Source organism: Grampus griseus (assembly GCF_964374135.1).
Source record: "Grampus griseus genome assembly, chromosome: 9".
In the NCBI taxonomy this organism is placed as follows: Eukaryota; Metazoa; Chordata; class Mammalia; order Artiodactyla; family Delphinidae; genus Grampus; species Grampus griseus.
In genome coordinates this window covers 94,097,690-94,117,586 of record NC_139003.1, presented here as the reverse complement: position 1 = coordinate 94,117,586, position 19,897 = coordinate 94,097,690, and the positions used below count along the sequence as shown (strand labels likewise).

Here is a 19,897-nt window from a genome sequence, read left to right as displayed (position 1 = left end):
TGCCCGCATCCAGTTTTAAACTCCCCAAACAGCACAACAGACTGCTTTTTTTTTTTTTTCCCCTGCGGCAGCCAGCTGCCTAGTGGAATAACTGAGAAAGGTCGAGTGATGGTGGAATTTTACCACCAGCTCCCCAGAGACCACTCAGTTAGGAACCAGAGCCTACGCAGGAAAGTAATTAAACGTCATGTCACTGTTACGGGGCTCAGGGAACCCAGAGGAGGTTTCTCTCATTGCACACATTTTTTAGTGATGTGTTTCCACGTATGTGGGAGAAAGGACTCACAAAGGCCTTGAATTAAGGCAAATAAAGTATAGAGTGACCAGAGAATGAAAACAACAGTATCAACCTAGGGCACACACTGCCTCCGTCATCCGTGACTGGACATTAAAATCATAGACTCATCTTCCTGGAGTAGACTTGAATTTGGTCCAGATTAAGAACCACCTGTTCCTCTGGCGCTGCTGTAGATTTCACGTGTCTCCCAGTTGTAGGACATTTGATGTATGAATCCAAGGAACTCTATCAAAAAATGATCCTAAAACTTTGAATTGGAATTCGGGGGAATTCGTCTTCATTTTAAAAACCCAATTAACAGAATTCTAGAGCTGGGAAGAACCTTAGAAACTAGGGAATCCATTCCTTTATTTTGTGTATGAGGACAGCAAAGACCCTCAGACACTAAGCGTTTTGTTGACCATCACCTGGCTTTCATCTTCAGCATCAAGGACATTTCTCTGTGATTCTTATCAAAGGGGTGAGTCCACTAATTGGAACTAAAGTGTCGTTTGAAAAAGTGCTTTGGTTTTTCTTGGTCCTTGTTACAGACTGTGTGTGTGTGTGTGTGTGTGTGTGTGTGTGTGTGTGTGCCCTTTCTGCAGTCTTGAGCCATAGCACTAACCCAAGGTGCTACCCAAGGCCTGGAGGGAGTGAGGGCTGGAAGTCACCTCTGTGGTCAGTTCACCTTGACCCCGACTTGGCCGATGAAAGATAACGGAGGCCCAGAGAGGACGTGGGTGTCTCACTCCGTTTCTGCTCTTCTGATGTCCTTGATGGACTTTTTCTGGGACACCAGGCTTCTTGCAAACCGGGTCACTCCTACAAGTTAGGAAGTATCCCTCCACAGTCAGTAAGAGCAAATTTACTTAAGAAACATCCTAAATATAGTAAAGGTATATAGTAAAGGTTTGCAGTGTAGTAAAGGTACCGTGGAGTCTTTAGGACTTAAGGTTGGAGGATCTGGGGCACTCCGTTCTTTTGCCTTCAGAAAAGAGTAGGACATTTCCATTTTATTTCTGTCTTTCTTTTTCCAAACTCCAGCATATAAATAACGACCATATCCATGGAGAAAAGAAGGAGTTCGTGTGCCGGTGGCTAGATTGCTCGAGAGAACAGAAACCCTTCAAAGCCCAGTACATGTTGGTAGTGCACATGCGCAGGCACACGGGGGAGAAGCCTCACAAATGCACTGTGAGTACCGAAGGGGCGGGGACCAGCTGTCCACTTAGGGGAGTCCTGCACCTGTGGGCCCTTCCTTGTACTCCAGGGGCCATGCGAGGTGATGAGTGGTGGGAGAAGAGGGTTGGAGTGCTGTTTATGATAAACTCCTGGGGTCTTGAGAGGGGTTTCCAAAACGGAGGGGAGGTGAGACATGGAGAAAGGATGCTGACAGCTTTGGGGGATGCTGGAAGGAATTGATCTAGACCCGCCCCGTCCAACACGGTGGCCATGAGACACATGTGCATTTGAGATGTGACTAGAGCAACCACAGAACTGATTTTTAAATTTTAACTTAAAATTTTAAATTTAGATAGCCCCACGTGGCTAACAGCAACTGAGTCAGACAGCCCAGCTCTGCAGAGTGGCAGGCAGGCAGGTGGCAGTGGGGACGTGCCGTCTGGCACTGCGAGTGAGCATCGGGCCACTGGACCTGACCCAGCACCAGTGCCTGTCACACCAGAGCCTTGGGGAGCACGGAGAGGGGCCAGTTTCGACTTGAAAAACTTAAGTTGACTTTTTAAAACTATAACCCTTAATGGCTTTAGAGTTTTTCCTCGCCCTCCTCGTCTGTCCCCATGGCCCAGTACAGACCTATGAAGGGTTGGGATTCCCGCAAGGCTAAGGCTTCTTTCACTGAGGTGCCCGCCAGGCAAGGCTCAACCCTGGTACTTTACATCTTAAAGGCCCTTTACAAACAGGATCAAATTCCCTGCCTTTGTAGGCACACAAAGCCATATTAATGAACTTTGTGCTGAATCTGAAATCAGTGGGAATTCAAGGAGATCCCTGAGCAGATAATGAAACCCATTGTCCACATTGAGTGGCCTTTAAAAAAAAAAAAAAAAAAAAGTCCAGGATTTTTACTTAGCCCTGAAAACGCTTTCTCTCGAACGACCCTGAGCCCCATCTGAATCCCAGTAAAGGCAGAGTTTACTGGACTTTTGTTCACTGGTTTTGAAAAGCCGCCAACCCTCCAAACGTCCCCGTCTTTTTTTTTTAATTAATTAATTAATTAATTTTTGGCCGCGTTGGCCCTTCGTTGCTGCGCGCAGGCTTTCTCTAGTTGTGGCGAGCAGGGGCTACTCTTCGTTGTAGTGCGCGGGCTTCTCATCGCGGTGGCTTCTCTTGCTGCGGAGCACGGGCTCTAGGCGCGCAGGCTTCAGTAGTTGTGGCTCGCGGACTCTAGAGCGCAGGCTCAGTCGTTGTGGCGCACGGGCTTAGTTGCTCCACGGCATGTGGGATCTTCCCGGACCGGGGCTCGAACCCATGTCCCCTGCATCGGCAGGCGGACTCTTAACCACTGCGCCACCAGGGAAGTCCCCCAAACGTCCCTGTCTTTCATCCACGCGGAGCGAGTGGGATACATCAGCCGTCATCGTGTGGGATCATCCAGATTTACCTGTTTCCTCCTCAGTTTGAAGGTTGCACAAAGGCCTACTCGAGACTCGAAAACTTGAAAACACACTTGAGATCTCACACTGGAGAGAAACCGTACGTCTGTGAGCACGAAGGTTGCAACAAGGCTTTCTCGAATGCCTCTGATCGCGCCAAGCACCAGAACAGGACACATTCCAATGAGGTAAGGCCCCTCCAGGAGACACGTGTTGGGTCCAGAGCTTGTGGTGGAAATAAAAAATCCTCTGGGGAATGTACTTGGAAACGCAAGCCTGTTCCGTTGTATTTGCTTCTGGCCACTCCCAGCACGAGTGGGTTTGGGGCCCCAAAGGTAGGGCTGAAACCTGGGCCCGGATGGGAGAGACGTGCAGGGTGAAGGGGGAACGAGTTTCACGTTGTTCGGTACTGCCACCTACTGGTCAGACAGCAGGAGCATTTAACTTGGAATTCCATCCACTCGCTCTGCCTGGGAGAACAGGAATGCGTTCAAAGGACGACCCTGTAAGCACCAAGGAGAGATTCAGAAGCAAGGTGTTGACAGCCAACAGCTTACTGCTAAGACAGCCACTTTTATTTGCTTTCTCCAGGTGGTATCTTCAAAGGCGCTTATATCAAAAAAGACTTTTGCAGAGTAACCCACCTTGGCTAAATAGGGCTTCCAGACATCCTAAATTCCAAAGGATCTTGGAAGCTAGAAACCCAGAATGGTTTCTAGTCAGTTATTTAAGATAATATATTGAGTAAGGCTTCATGGTCGTAGTTGGTTCCTGTTGTGTTGTTATTTTTAGATATTTATCCCCCCAAATTTCAGAGAAGCGTAAGAATGAGCGAAAATGATTTCCAATTCATTTTGTTTACATTTTAATGCACGTCTGCCTGCAGACCTCCAATTTCTCCTTGAAGATCTAGCTTAGATTCTTCCTCCTCTGTGAAGTCTTCTCTTGAATGTACCAGAGATTAACACAAAGGCTCCCCACGTTTGTGGTAGAAATAGGCTAGCTACCCAGAATTTGTTCCCATGAGATGTAGTTCTGCCCCACAAAGTAGGTCATCAGTTTGCTTGAAATTGTGTGAGAGGAGCATTTTGACCTTGGCATGACTCTCATCTGACCCTACAAAGTGCCGATTAGGCCCATTCTTGATCTTCCAGATGGAGAGCTGGGAGAGGGAATTTGGTAAAAGTGGACCATTCAGCTCACTGGCCATTTGCTTGAAGGCGGCAGAGATGGTCCTCACCAAGTTTCTTTTCAACCTAACTGACAGAGCAAAAACATCTCTAAGAGGATTAGCCACACTAAAAAAAAGCACACTCACACATAAACTCACACACATGAGCTCACTTATACAGATGCTTTCTGAATGGTTCATAGTAGAATAAGGAAGCCTGAGTCCTTTAGGATCTCATTATTGATCCAGCGTTTGCAGATGTTTTAGAGGAGATGCCACATCTCCATCTTTTACGTCAAAAATGCTTTACAGTGTGCGATAGTTGCGGTATAATCCGCTGTACTTGTTTTGTACCAACTTCTAGGGGGTCTAGAAGAGGCAGATCCATAGAGACAGAAAGTAGATTGGTAGTTGCCAGGGGCCGGGCGAGGGGGAATAGGGGTGACTGCCAATACGTGCAGGGTTTCTTCTTGGAATAATGAAGATATTTTGGAATTTGATACTGGGGACGATTGCACAAGATTGTGAACGTACTAAATGCCACTGAATTGTGCAGCTTAAAAGGGTTATTTGTATGGGATGTGAATTAAATCTCAATTTAAAATGTTTTAGGGGATTTGATTAACTTAGAATTTAATTAATATGTTTACATTTCATGTATTTAAGTACAATTGTGACTGGAAACTTAGAGGGCATTCATTCCTTAGATTCTCTCCTGTTACTGTGGATCAGTTTGGGCCCTGGGTATGTTAGGACTTTACATATAAACATAGTGACAGAGCTTTGTATCTTTTTATGGACTTCAAATGTGTGCCCATGTCTCTTTGCTTTAATTAAGTGCATTATATTTAAACATGAATTCTTCTGTGCAGTAAAAAGTGCAATGTTGTAGAGAGTTTAATATCCATCATGAGATGAAAACATACCTTGGTCCACAATATCTTTCACCAAGGTTGAGCAACTTACCTAAAATAAATTATTAACATTGGCCATAAACACATAAATATAATTTTATTCACAAACACGTAAATCATTTTTTCTGTTCCACATAGAGAAAGCCCTCGTTCTTGCGTATGAATGATGGACGGTTTCAGATACACCAAAATTAAGTGTATCCAGGAAATCCAGACTTGCATCATCAAGCAATTGTAGACAAATCTAGATGTCTTCTTTCATTTCTTTGCTCTTTTATTTGTATCTTAGTTCTTTCACCGAACAAATATTGATAGCTAGTTATCCGCCGAGCACTTTGCTATTCTAGACGAGGCAAGCAGGGTGGAATAGAACAGGAAGGGAGCGATACCCATTCGGGTAATCTAGGTCTCCTCCCTCTCGCCCCCATGGCTGCCCTGCCCATTTAGGGTCACTGAACCATCGCAGTGGCCTCTGACCGGGCTCCCTACTCCAGAACAGGGAGCTCCCGTTCCTCCCCAAACCAGACGAAGCCAGTTTCCTGGAGCTCTGATTCGGTTGTATCTTCCTCTCCAGAAAGTTCCAGTGGCTCCGTTTTTCCCATAGGAAATGTTTAGACTCCTTAGGCTTGTATTTGCTTTCACTGGACCCAAGCCTTCCCTTTCACCATTCCCTTGACCTCTCACAATGGTGACCATGAATGGCACCTTCCAGACAGCCATGCCTGCATGCCTGAAGTGGTCCTGCTGCTGGACCTTTGCTCTGGCTACTTTTTTTTTTTTTTTTTTTTTGCATCCTCTTGCCCTCATTTTTATCCTTCAGCATCTTGTTTGTCTTTCAGGACCCAACTACGACGCCTCTTCCTAATCAAATCTCTGTTTATTGAGCACTTATTATGTGCCCCACATCACATCGTGGTAAGCACCACGTGCACATGGTCTGATTTAGCCCGTACCCTGACCCCATGATCCGGGCGTTATACCCAGATACAGAAACGAAATTGATGCCTCCCACGATCATCCCAAGGGTGATCTGTCCACATCTGTCCACATCCTTCTCTAGCATCCACACTTTGTACTGTAGATAATTCATGCTGTCTTATTTTTCCTACCATATTTTATACCCCTTGAGATTTGATCCTGTCTTATGAAACTTTGTGCTCAGAGTCTTGCCTATAGTAGGGGCCATTAAATGTTTACCAAAAATTTTATTTGGATACATTCTACACAGTCAAGTAGAATAAGTATCCCCACTTTCACAAAATACCTTTCAGTTCAGGGAGTCAAGAAGGCAATGACAGTACCAAAAGTTAAGTATCCAGGACAGGAAATACAGGTAACTCAGAATCCTGACAACATTTATCTTTACCTACCATTAGATTGCATTTCAGTCATTCATCACAACAGAATCTGGGGGCCAAGAAACGTAACTGAGTTAATGTGTTTTCTTGTGAAGTTAAGTTTCCTGACCCTGTGTTCTTGGAGTTTTTTTGTAGGTGGCTGTTATATATGTCCACATGCAAGGGCACATGGGCACACATGTACTTGTATGTTCTGTTGGTCCTAGAAATGCAGGAGCTCATGAACATTAGCAGATTCATTCCACCTCTAGCTGTGTTCCCATTTCCAAGCTAACCCGTGATACGTACTGCAGATATTTATGGGAAGAGTAGCTCTTCAAACATGTAACACTGGCCTGGCTTTGTGTTCCCTCTCCCTACCCCATGCATTCCTGTCTGTCTGTCACAGCAGCAGAGTGAGCAAAGCACAGGACCGAGGTCAGATGCTATACGGTAATAGCACTAATCATCAGAGCCATTCTTCTGTCCCTAATGCATAGAATTTGATGTGCTCATTTCATTATATATATATGCTGCAAATCACACAGGCTCCTGAGTAGAAGTAATTTGTGGTTAATGGGAATCAATTCTACCCAAAAGAATCGCAAATTTGGAGGTGAGGTCTCTCAAGATAATTTCTGGAATCTTTATTTCACTCCTCTAGGACATTTCATCATTTTAGGTAGCTCTCAGTCTGTTCTTGGGCTTTTAGGGAAAAAGCATCATTCTATAAGACAGGGAATCTTTTTAATATAACTGTAATGGATGCATTATATTAAGCATGACTTTTATGACTATTGTTTACCTAATAGCACATATTCTGGTATACACAGAGGTAAATATAGACTCATATAAGTATCCTTGAATATATTAGATTTCAAGGGAAGTAAACGAAATCACAGTTCTGACGTTGGTCATGAATACAATGCCATGAGTTCTGTGATGCGAGTAAATACTCAGCTATAAGGGTCCATATAATTTTTTATGACTGTATCTGTAGGCTTGATCACTGGCCCACGTAGAAGAGAAAAGTAGCATGAACTAATTTCTAGATCTTAGTACTCGCGAGCAGAGCCTCATGCAGGAATCCTCGTCTCCAGGACGACATCCATCCGCCCTCATCGGTTTACGAGTAAGCATTCGTGAGCACTCGGACAGGGCTTACGACTTCGAAGATCAGAAAGGTCCTGGATATTCTGAGCCCTGAACAACCCCCGCAGTTGTAATACAACCCAAAGGAAAGTATTTTAGTGATATCTAACCCGGGAGAGGCTGCAGGCAATTTTTTTTTTTTTACTGTGTCAATGTGTAAAGAGCTCATTTTTCAAAGGAGGTAGAGTGATATTAGGTCTGAGAACCAGGACATTTGTAAGAAAGGTCTTCACACCAGCTCTCCCCAAAGCGTTCTTCTCATTAAAGGATGGGTGTCTTTTAGCCTTCTTCTGTTATCATCAGCAGTATCATCACCACCATCCTCATCATCAAATTATCCCTTGAGCACCACGTGACACCACGATACTTCTTCCTACTCACAGGATAAATGCTTCCAAGAACATAAGCGCAATTTACGCGTTCTCCGCGCACCCTGAGCACTCTCTAAAATAATAACATATTCAAGCTGGATTCTTAAAGGTTTATTAAACCTTTGCACCACTTAGAGGGTTTTGAACACCTCACAGCCTTGTGATCGTGCTTTGAAAGAATTAAAAATATAACGAGTAGCCACAAAAGACCGTCGGGCGGGGGAATAACCGCTTTGATAACAACCTCTTCTTTCATCCTTGGGGCATTTGGCAGAAACCGTACGTGTGCAAAATCCCCGGCTGCACCAAGCGCTACACAGACCCCAGCTCCCTCCGGAAACACGTGAAGACCGTGCACGGCCCAGAGGCTCACGTCACCAAGAAGCAGCGTGGGGACGTGCATCCCAGGCCCCCGGCGCCACGAGATTCCGGCGGCCACTCACAGTCTAGGTCACCCGGCCGGCAGACTCAGGGAGCCCTCGGGGAGCAAAAGGACCTCAGCAACACTACCTCAAAGCGGGAAGAATGCCTCCAAGTGAAAACGGTCAAGGCGGAGAAGCCCATGGTATGTCATTCGCTTTCCTTCCGGTTTTCCCCAACGTTCTCCCAGGTGTTTAAAGGGGCCAGGTAGGGCGCTGAGGGCAGGGGTGAGGGACGGACTTCACTGCCCCGTTCTCACTGCATCCCACTGTTTGATTTCCGGAGGTCAGAGCTCCCTGAGCCGGATGGCCTACCCCAGGTTGATCTGCACGGCAGAGCTCAGCTCAGAAAAGAGTTCCAGGGTTTCCTAACTGGTTTTTGAAATCCATCTGGAAGCATCCCACCTTGCGGCAGGTCGACAGACACCACAGTGCACCTTTTCAGCAGGTCTCTAATGCAGAGAATCCTCCGTTCAGTCCTTCTGTAAACATATTTCCTGACTTTTTTGCCCTGGTGACCCCAAGATAAATAAGCCACGGCCCCTATTCTTTATGGGTCTGTAGTCCAGTGGGATAGGGAGACCAAGAAACAAACGCAACTCAGTGTGATGGGGCTTTAAGACAAGTCCGGGTCACAGGGTTCGGAGCCAGTGCACTCGAGGACACGACGGGAAGGCAGGGGGCAGGTGGCCGCCAGGTTCAGTGCTCAGAGAGGCGAAGGACCGCATGCTGGAGAGCAAGACCAGGAGCGGCCAGGCCCCAGCCTTGGGGCCCCGGGGGAATGTGCTAGAGGAAAAAGTGGGGGAGGATATAAAGGGATTTTTTTAGGTTTTCTAAGTTGTTAGAAAAGACAACCCCAGTGCCAATCTAGAGACTGGTTGATAGACTTCGAGACCGTATCTGCAGTGGTTCCTGAACTGAGGAGGTGGAAAGCAAGGGAGGGATTTGAAAGATGTCATCAGCAAAAATCATATGGTTGGATGACAATAGGAGACATGGATTAAGCTACTGTTGCAGCTCCTTTCAAACTTCACTTGGTGATTTTGCCTTATGCCTGGGCCAGAATGAACTATCTAAAATTTTTCCAAAGACAACGAGAAAAATGAAGAGAGTAGCGATCAGAGGAGATATAGTACATTTGTATTTGGCATATGTATAATGCGGTCAGCTCTGCGCTTTGGGTTCTAGTCTGTCAATCTCGGGATGTGGAAGAAACGTACTAGGTAGAAGTCACAGGTTTAGACTTCCAGATGCATGGAAATGACCAGACAGGCAGATTTCTACTCAGTTCAAAGAAGCATTTGCTTAAAATTAGAAAAGTCCAAGAATTGTATGGACATCCTATGAATTCCTAAGTTATGTCACCATGTAGCGGTATGTCTGGGCGGGAATTAATGCACATAAAATTTCAGAATCGATAGAGTGGAATTTAATGACTTACTGAGTTTGTCTTTAAACTCTTACGAGTCTTAGAAAGTGACACTAAGTCTAGCCCAAAATCATGCAAATAATCTATCCAGATGTGTCATTATTTCCCAGTGGGTAGCCCTACTTTGCTTTTAAAAAAACACCTTAGTAAGAAGTTTATATACGTGTTATGACTGATCACTATACTTTTGAATTAATCAATTTGTAAACTGTGTTTTATGTACTTTTTTTGGGGGGGAGCATTTATCAATTTCCTAAAATAAAGTCCACCTATATAATAATTGTGCAAAAGATTCAACCGTTTATCCTCAAGTGTTTAATGAAACAAGGAAAGTGAATTTGTGGTCTCCTAGATTATGTCATTGAAAGACAATGATTTAATGTTTTTAGGACATCCTAGGAACCCAGAATCTCTTGTACTTTTAATGTACATCCATAGCAAAAAAAGTTTTAAAAAAAAGAAAGAAAAGAAAACTTATCTCTTCTCCAAACACCCATGCTTTAAAAAGAAAATTGGTAGAAATAAAAATTTACAGTGGGGCTTCCCTGGTGGCGCAGTGGTTGGGAGTCCACCTGCCGATGCAGGGGACACGGGTTCGGGCCCCGGTCCGGGAAGATCCCACATGGCGCGGAGCGGCTGGGCCCGTGAGCCATGGCCACTGAGCCTGTGCGTCCGGAGCCTGTGCTCCGCAACGGGAGAGGCCACAACAGTGAGAGGCCCGCGTACCACAAAAAAAAAAAAAAAAAAAAAAATTACAGTGATTTTGCTCAGTGACATCTGAGGTTCTCCAAGATGTGAAATATTTTATAAAATAATTAAATCATAGAAACAAAGGGCTGGAAAGAGTTCACAGAGACTGAGACTAGACCCCTTATATTACCGGTGTGGAAACTGAGGCTCAAATTTCCACGGGAGACCATTTTATGAATATGTACACACACATGTAAATATAAGTAGATATCTTCATAGGCATTTACTAAGGTACAGATATACATTTCTAATATTCTTTCTTCAGAAACTTGTCTTTGATTTGCTCATCATGCTATAAATTAAATTCTTTCTCCTTTTTTTCTTATTATTCCAACTTCTCTTCTGTGTAATGCTCCTAAATGTCTTCTTCTCACTTCCTAAGGACAGTGGGTAATAAGGTGAGGGAATTTTGGCTTCTCTGCTCTCTTTGTTTTGTTTTCATTTAACTTTTATTTGTTTCACTTTTCTTTCGTCTTTGTCCTTTGTGATATTTTTAGTAGTGGACGTTACTCAGATATGTTTCCAACATAGAAGTGATGTGTTTTGAACATTTCAGCATGTGGAAATGTGGAGTTAGATGTTGAAATCCATCATTCTATTTGTCTAGGTTTTCATAATAAATCACACTGGGGCCGACCAAGCAGATGTTCTCAAAGACTATTTAATTGTCATATTGACTAGTGTAAATTTATGCTTGGACCAGACGTGCACCATCTTCTTAGAGCAAGATCTGAATACACTTGTGGGCAATTTAATCTATATTGAAACGTCTGCGCTCCTTTACGCATTTTCTAATTGTAGGTGCGTGTGAGCCTTCTTCCAGGCCCTGTGGAAGTGTGAGCCTGCATGTGCGTGTGTACATACACACAGATTCACACACACACACACACATGCTGATTTGACAATCCAAGCATAAAAGACATCCAAAGCCCTGGATGATCTAAGTTCTCTGCAAAGGAGCAGGTGGTCTGGCCGCTCAGGACACTGCAGAAGCAAAAACGTAAAACAGGCTTCATGCATTCACGATCACGTTTGTGTATCTTATTTTTCTCTGCTTGGTTGCCCAGAACACGCTTAGTGTACCATGTGGTGCTCGCTTAGAAAGTGTTCATTTGCTTGGGTGTATGTACTGTGTTCTCAGAAAAACTGTTCCACGGAAAATGACGGTGTCCAGACCCCTTGCTGACAGCGCTGTGGTTCCACCAGAGACCACAGCCGTCTATACTGGAGTGTGTGTAGTTATCTGTCCCTGCTCTTGGGCTGCTGTCAGGCTTTAGTTTTTAGGTAACACCGGAGAGGGTGCTACAGAAGAATGGAAGGGAGGCCGGTCTGGGAGTCTAGGTCATCACAATATTCGCTTTGTGACTTTGGGCAGTCACTGAACTTCTCTGAACATCACTTTTCTTATCTCTGCCTAAAGGATTAGAGTGTTTATCCACCAGGGCACCACTGGAATTTTAGATGGGCCAGTTCCAGGTTGTGTGGACTGCTCAATGCAGGCCATTCTATAGAGGGCTCCCAAATGTGGAGACAGTGAGCTTTCCAGTCCCCACGGCCAGGGGCCCGTGGAGGGCGTTCTCTCCCTGAGAACCAGTGGACCAGATTAAGTTCCCATCGAGTTGCAGAACTGGCTTACCCAGTCCACTTGGTTGGGGTTAGGGAAACCGGGCCCAATTCTCCTAGTGCAATGCGGATCCTCTCTGGCTATAGCAGAAGCCAAGTGATTGAAGTTTTCCCTCTCACAACTGCTTTTACCTACACCCTGCTTGGAGTTCTACAAAGCAAGAAAATGTAGAAGGAAAGTAGAGAGGTTACAACAGCCTGGAATAGTATAGAGGGGCTGGTTGGAGGGGAGTTAACGTGTGCTCTTGGAACATGTATTCCGAGGACTAAAGCGATTATAATAACTGCTAACGCTCTCCGAGGCAATTAATTACTGTCATCCAGGTCTTTTTGAACTTCGTGTGTTTTCAGGGCTTTACGCCTCTTTCCCACAACAATCCCTAGGATAAATAAGTTGTCCCCATTTTCTGGATAAGCAAACTGACGTTTAGAGTGGCTAAGTAATTTGCCCAAAGGATAAAGTCATGGAGGTGGGGCGGGAACCAACAAGGAAGTGTGATGCAGAGCCGGCATTTGGGGCAGGGTTCCGTGGCTGATACATCATATCCGGCACCCCCGCTGTCCATCCCCTCCGCTGCACGTCCGCCTGCGGCGCGGCCACCGAGGTTGAGGGAGGCCGCTTCCACTCACCGGAACGTAGTTCTCCTCATCCCACCCACTGAGAATCCCGCAGGACTTGGTCTGCGTGATCGCTCGTCCTCCGCTCCCTGGCCTTTATCATTCGGCTGACCTTTCTTTCCTTTCCTCTTGACCGCACAGACATCTCAGCCAAGCCCTGGTGGTCAGTCTTCATGCAGCAGCCAGCAGTCCCCCATCAGCAACTATTCCAACAGTGGGCTCGAGCTTCCTGTAACCGATGGAGGTGGTATGGGCGACCTCAGTGCCATTGACGAAACCCCAATCATGGACTCGACCATTTCCACTGCAACCACAGCCCTCGCTTTGCAAGCCCGGAGGAACCCGGCAGGGACCAAATGGATGGAGCACGTCAAGCTAGAGAGACTCAAACAAGTGAATGGAATGCTTCCGCGACTGCATCCCATTCTACCCCCCAAAGCCCCTGCGGTCTCTCCTCTCATAGGAAACGGTGAGCTCTGGCCAGTCCTCGTGTCTGTGCAGGGTTTTCTGTTCTTTCAGGGGCAGCCGGAGCACTAAGCAGACCCGGGTCCTTGGTTTTTGCATTTGCTTGTTTCCCCACCAGCCCTAAAATGATGCTGGAACCATAAATATTAGTGTTGCCTTTCTGGAGAGTCCATGTTTTAAAAGCAGGCAGTAAGAGGTTAATCCTGAAATGAAAAGTAAGACTGTGCATGACTCGTATTCTGATGGTGAAATCATACCTCTTAGACCAGGGGAAGGAAATCCCAGCCACAGAGGCATCCCGGGTTAGCACCTGTCTCTGGCTTCCATAGTCTGCAGCCAGGAGGTCAGCAGCCACTTTGACTGATGGCCCAGTTCAGAGAAAGGCAAGCCATCTTTGTCACCGTCGGCCCCCAGTCCGTTTGTGTTTCTGAGATCACACTCAAAATCTGCAGCATAGCCCGAGGGTGAACCTCCCCCACCCTACCTGCTCAGGTGCGCTACACCCGCATAGGATGTCATGGGGAAGCCCTGAGCTTACATATATGCCTTCTGCCCTGGTACTTCCTGTAACTTGAGCACTGTATATACTTCCAGGGACCCTTCACTTGGCCCTTACACTGCACCAGTGAAGGAGCTTAACTCATCCAGGGAGCTGTTCCTGTTTTCTTTAAACCAGGCGTGGGCCATGTACAGCTCCCACCTGCTCTTGTAAATAAAGTTTTATTGGCACCCAGCCTCACCCACCCCTTTACTACTGTCCCCAGGCCCTTTGGTGCTGCAGGGCAGCGATGGGTAACCTTGGCCGAGGCCGCCCGGCCCCAGAAACCGAAAAGAGTCACTGTTCGCCGACACCTGTGTTAAGTCATCCTGAAATGAACCCCTGTCTCCCCGGCTTTCTGTGCAGGCACGCAGCCCAGTACCAGCTGCAGTCTGGGCGGGCCCCCGCCCCTTCTCCCGAACAGAAGCGACCTTTCTGGGGTGGACATCACCATGCTGAACCTGCTCAACCGGAGAGACAGCAGCGCCAGCACCATCAGCTCCGCCTACCTGAGCAGCCGCCGCTCCTCCGGCATCTCGCCCTGCTTCTCCAGCCGCCGGTCCAGCGAGGCGTCCCAGGCCGAGGGGCGGCCCCAGAACGTGAGCGTGGCCGACTCCTACGACCCCATCTCCACCGACGCCTCGCGCAGGTCCAGCGAGGCCAGCCAGGGCGACGGCCTGCCCAGCCTGCTCAGCCTCACGCCCGCCCAGCAGTACCGCCTGAAGGCCAAGTACGCCGCTGCCACGGGCGGTCCGCCTCCCACCCCGCTGCCCAACATGGAGAGGATGAGCCTCAAGACCCGGATGGCCCTGCTGGGCGATGGCAGGGAGCCCGCGGGGACCCTGCCTCCCGTACATCCTCCCCGGAGATGCAGCGACGGCGGCGCGCACGGGTACGGCCGGCGCCCGCTGCTGCCCCAGGATGCGCTGGGCAATGGCGTGAGAAGAGCCAGCGACCCGGTGCGGACGGCGTCCGAGAGCCTCTCCCTGCCCCGGGTGCAGCGGTTCAACAGCCTTAACAGCTTCAACCCTCCGGTGTTGCCTCCATCCCTGGAGAAGCGTAATCTAGTGCTTCAGAACTACACGCGGCCAGACGGGGGCCAGTCCCGACACTTCCACGCGTCTCCCTGTCCCCCGAGCATTTCTGAGAACGTCACCCTGGAGTCCCTGGCCATGGACGCCGATGTGGGCCTGAACGATGAGGATCTCCTGCCCGACGACGTGGTGCAGTATTTAAATTCCCAGAACCCAGTCGGGTATGGGCAGCACTTCCCGGGCACCGTCTCTGATGACAGCAAAGTCCCCCACGGGCCCGGCTTGGGGAGCGGACCCGGCGACTTTGACCCCCTTGGGCTGCCCGGCAGCCACGCCAGCCAGCAGTATCGCGGGCTGGAGCCGCCCTGCACTGATGCCGGTAAATCCGACCTGCCCATTCAGTGGAACGAAGTCAGCTCAGGCAGCGCCGACCTGTCCTCCTCCAAGCTGAAATGCGGCCAGCGGTCCACAGCGCAGCACGCCCGCGCCTTCGGGTTGTACAGCCACGTGGGCGTCCACCCACAGAATCCCTTGAGAAGCGGGGCTGGCCCGACTGGGGGGTATCCGACCCCCGGGGAGCACGGCGGCTCCTTCGGGGGCCCGGAGCACTTGGTGAGCCACGGCGGCGGCGGCGGCGGAGCTGCGGGCACCAACGGGAACGCCTTCCACGAACAGCCCTGTAAGGCCCAGCAGTATGGGAACTGCCTGGCCCGGCAGCCCGGCTTGCTCGACGGGGCCTGCGGTGCCGGGATGCAGGCAGCAAAGCTGAAAAGCATCCCTGTGCAAGGGAGCGGGAGCCAGCCGGATTTTGGCCTGTCGGCACCAAACGAGTCAGCTGGCAGCACGGTGAACGGCATGCCCAGCCCAGACCCGGTGGGACAGGGGTACCTGGCGCATCAGCTCCTCAGTGACGGCATGCACCCCCAGGGGGCAGGCCGCCCCGGGCAGCACATGCTGGGGCACGGTAGCGCTACCTCACATATCCACGTCTATCAAGGGCCAGAAAGCGGCCTGCCAGGGCCTCCCAGCACCGGCATCCAGCCGTCGAGCCTGGCAGCCGTCAGGGGCTACCAGCCGTGTGCCAGCTACGGGGGCAGCCGGCGCCAGGCTGGGCCGAGGGGCGGCCTCGCTCTGCAGCCAGGACAGCTCAGTGACCCAAGTCAGACCTGCAGGGTGAATGGCGTCAAGATGGAGATGCCAGGGCAGCCCCATCAGCTCTATTCGAATGTGCAGAGTTACTCTGGTCAGTTCTATGACCAAACCATTGGCTTCGGTCAGCAAGACATGAAAACTGGGTCCTTCTCCGTGTCAGAAGCCAACTGCCTGCTCCAGGGGGCGAGTGCCGAAAACTCTGAATTACTCTCCCCAGGTGCTAACCAGGTGACGAGCACAGTGGACAGCCTCGACAGCCACGACCTGGAAGGGGTGCAGATTGATTTCGATGCTATCATAGATGACGCGGACCACGCCAGCCTGATGTCAGGAGCCCTGAGCCCCAGTATCATTCAGAACCTTTCTCATAGCTCGTCCCGCCTCACCACGCCACGCGCCGCCCTCCCGTTGCCAGCACTGTCTCTGAGCACCACCAACATGGCAATCGGGGACATGAGTTCTCTGCTGACTTCCCTCGCGGAAGAAAGCAAATTCCTTGCAGTTATGCAGTAGGCATTAGGGGGGGAAAAAAAAAAAGACTGCCAAGAGACCTGAAACTTTAGGAGTTTAAAAGATTAAATTGACCTTTTTTTTTTTTTTTTTTGGCTGTTTCGTTTTTGTTTTTTTTAGTTCTGTATATGTTTTAGCAATCTCATCTCACCTAACTGGGATGTGTTTCAAGTATATTCCTTTTATGGAAAAGGACTCTGAAAAACCCTAAAGTATTCTAGGGAGAAACTGTCTTCCATTTCAGTTTTGAATCAGTATTGTTACACTCGAAACACCCTCTTTTTTTAAAAACTGTAAGCCTGCCCCCCTCCTTTTTTTTTTAGTAAACCGGTGTAAGTGTGTGATGTGCATGTTCTTTCTTTCTTTTTGGAGAGAGGGCAGATGAAAGGATTTGACATGTTTCTCTGTTACTCCAAGGAAATAGGAACTGGTGTGCTTGTGACCAAGGGGTTACACTTCCAGCTTTTTTCCATTTTCCTTTACGTGTGTTCAACGTTTGTTTTCGTGTTTTGTTTCTTTTGTTTTTTAATTCCCACACTGGGCACGAGAATCAGAATATGGAGAGGGAGTTCGGGAATCTCTTGTGAGTGTACTGTATCAGAGGTCACAGGTTTTTGAGATGCTCCTTGCCCACAGTTCAGTTCAGAGCATGCTTTAGACAGATACACACAGGTCGAAATTTGGAACTCCTGCACATGACATGGTGTGCCCACCACTGGGGTTTAAAATTCTTCCTGTCCATACGTGAGCTTGGGGTGGGTACGTCTGTACGACCTTGCCTCCTGTCTCTCTTTCTGTCCATGAATGTTCAGTGCTCTTCCAGGGAGACGGGGAAGGGCGCTGGGTGACACTCAGACATATGCTGTTACTTTCATCTGTTCTGGTAAGAAGGTAGGTGGACTGGAGATTCAAGCTACCGTGGAGAATTTGTTTGGGGAATATTTGTGGGTTTGCGTATTTGTTGATAGTTCCATCTCTTGCCCCATTTTCATAGATAACTGAGAATTGATGATATCTAGTTCTGAGTATATAGGTACTTTACCCCACAACTGGCTATGTCCTTAACATATGTTAATTCCACTATCGCAAAGGAGTATTTCTATTCTAAGTGCCCTATTTTAGGGGATTTATAAAACTTGGTTGTAAAAGAAAAAAGCTCACAGACAAAGATATTTGGAATAAATCGCTTCAAATATTTTTAGTATTTAAAAGCACTGGGGAAGAAGTTTTGTAGCTGTGTGGATACCTTTCTTTTGCACCCTATCTATGAAGTGATGCATCCATTTAAGAAGTTAAGTGTTGTATGCAGTTTGTCCTTCATGTGGACTTAATCTGGACTTTTTTGGATTAAAACATTTAAAGATTTAAAAAGTGCAGCTACTCCCCAGGTGCAGTTGCTACACATAAAAGACATACTAGGTGTGCACAGAGTATGTGGATTATCCAGCATTTTACTTTTAAAAATACGTAAGCTATGAAAATAAAACATCGACACCTCAGGCTACCTGCTGTATTCTGTCCCCTTGACCCTGGAGTTGGATTTTTCCAAAGTGATTCATGAGTCCATTATGTGGCTTTTTCCCTTTATTCCTGCCATTTAAATTGAGTGTTAGACAAAATCAAATAAAAGTATTAAATAGAAAGAATACTAGGAGCAGTCCATTTTTCTCATGTTTACGTTCTCTCATTTGGACCAAGAATCTCAGTGTGGAAGTAAAATTGCCCTTTGGGACTTTGGCTAAGACAGTCGGTTTGCTTTCAAGTAAATGAAAGCAGAGAGATGCTGAGGTTCTCCGGCCATCCCCACCCTCTTCCCCGTGCAACACCTACATTTAAATCAAAGGAAACATCCACTTCAGAACAGAGTCTAAAATCAAAAGACAAGTAGTGATCTGAACGAGGAGAGTTGAGTCTCTACCACTTTTCAATGGAAAGATCAAGGCATTTTCTGTGTTCTTCAAACAGGTCATGATCTGGTTACAAAATCAGTAATCCATTCCATGAATCTTGTTTTTGCCACGAACTCAAAATCTCCAGGTCCTGGTCTGAGCTCGCACGCCCCTGTGGCTTAATCCAATCCCTGTCTTCCTTCTCCTCCATCTGAATCCTTTCCCCACTAGCATTCCTAGATGTGTCCTGCATTTATCAATTGCTATAATTTCCCATGTCACCTTTGCCACTACGTGGAAGGATGGATGGAGCCTGGGATGAGCACGGTTGTCACCTCGTGCCTCTGTTTTTCCTTTGGTTTCTGGTGATTCTCCGGGTTACCCCCTATCTTTTTCTCTTCATACTTTGTTTTCTTTGCTCCCGCCTTCAGATTTGCGGGAGACACTCATGCTGCAGCTCAGTATTTGGCTTCTCTCAGTATGGAAATCTCAGAAAGATGGAGGAAAGGAGAGGTGGAAGAGGCAAGTGTATGTTTTCAATCTGTTCTGATAGTGTAAGGAAGATCTGGGGCCACTTACAAGTGTCCCGTCTGGACATGGATCTCTGCAGACTTGGCGTCTCCTGTGATGGAACCCATCCCCAGCCTCCAGTCTTCTCTCCACTTCCCTGTCCCTTGCATTTAGGGAGATAAGACCAACTCTCTAGGGTCCTGGCTACTTCCTAATGCAGGCTCATACACGGTACCGCCGTCTGGCATCCACGTTAAGCATGTCGAATCCATTTTGTTTTCTAAAGAACTAATTAGACTGTCCCTGCTCCTCACTCACCGGCTCACCCTCTTGAGCTGCAGAGTTTCGATTCTTGCGATGTATGTGCCTTATTTTATGTTAATGTCGTCGAAGCGAGGGACCACTTGGTGTTGCCCAGTCAGGGCTCGAGGCTGCGTGCTCCCCAGACGAGAGCACACGATTGTAGCAGAGTCTGAGCTGTCTTGTAACCTGGCTTCCCATGTTGTTTTGAACTGATAGGAGGATGTCCTCTTCTGACAAGTTACTGTTGTGTATCCTGCAAACGTGTAAGATAAAATACGAGTTCATTGTTTTCACCTTTTTTAGATTTTTTAAAAAATAAAATGTGTAATCCTTTTTTTAAAAGAAACACGTGTAAATACATTTAAGTATTGTAGGCATAGTGTTTGGACGTGGCCGGCCCCGGGCCTTCCTCGGATTAGCCTGCAGCCCGTGCAATGCCCACCCGCGCCCACCTCTAGCCCGGGGCTGCCGCCCCGCCACAGATGGACTCTACTTTTGCTTTCAGAACCACTTAGTCTTTTTATAACAAAGAGAAAGAACAATGTTTCTTACAATGTCAATAAAAAACTCTTTGTACTGAAATTTCTTGTAGGTGGTTTATTTAATTCACAGTTGAATGGGAAAAGGGCTTTCTTTGGAAAAATCCAGAACCTGTTTAGACCCAGGCCCCCTGACCCCCGACTCACACACACACACACACACACACACACACACACACGCAGAGGGAACTTTTGCTCTGAGACCCAGATTCCTCATCCCAAAGATGGAGAATGGGGCAGTACACCCTGCTAGGGTGTGAGGACAGGGGACCTGGGAGGCA

The 19,897-nt window shown here is 47.8% G+C and overlaps 1 protein-coding gene across 1 annotated transcript in view; it reads left to right on the top strand.

Annotated features, from left to right (window-relative positions):
• GLI3 (GLI family zinc finger 3) overlaps positions 1-16,406 on the top strand; it is a 282,714-nt gene extending 266,308 nt beyond the window's left edge. The window contains exons 11-15 of the mRNA XM_082662430.1: positions 1,322-1,471; positions 2,916-3,080; positions 8,112-8,402; positions 12,818-13,145; positions 14,046-16,406. Coding sequence (XP_082518556.1) covers positions 1,322-1,471; positions 2,916-3,080; positions 8,112-8,402; positions 12,818-13,145; positions 14,046-16,378 — 3,267 coding nt within the window. The 3' untranslated portion in view covers positions 16,379-16,406. The remainder of the gene's footprint in view (positions 1-1,321; positions 1,472-2,915; positions 3,081-8,111; positions 8,403-12,817; positions 13,146-14,045) is intronic.
• Positions 16,407-19,897: the final 3,491 nt, after the last annotated feature.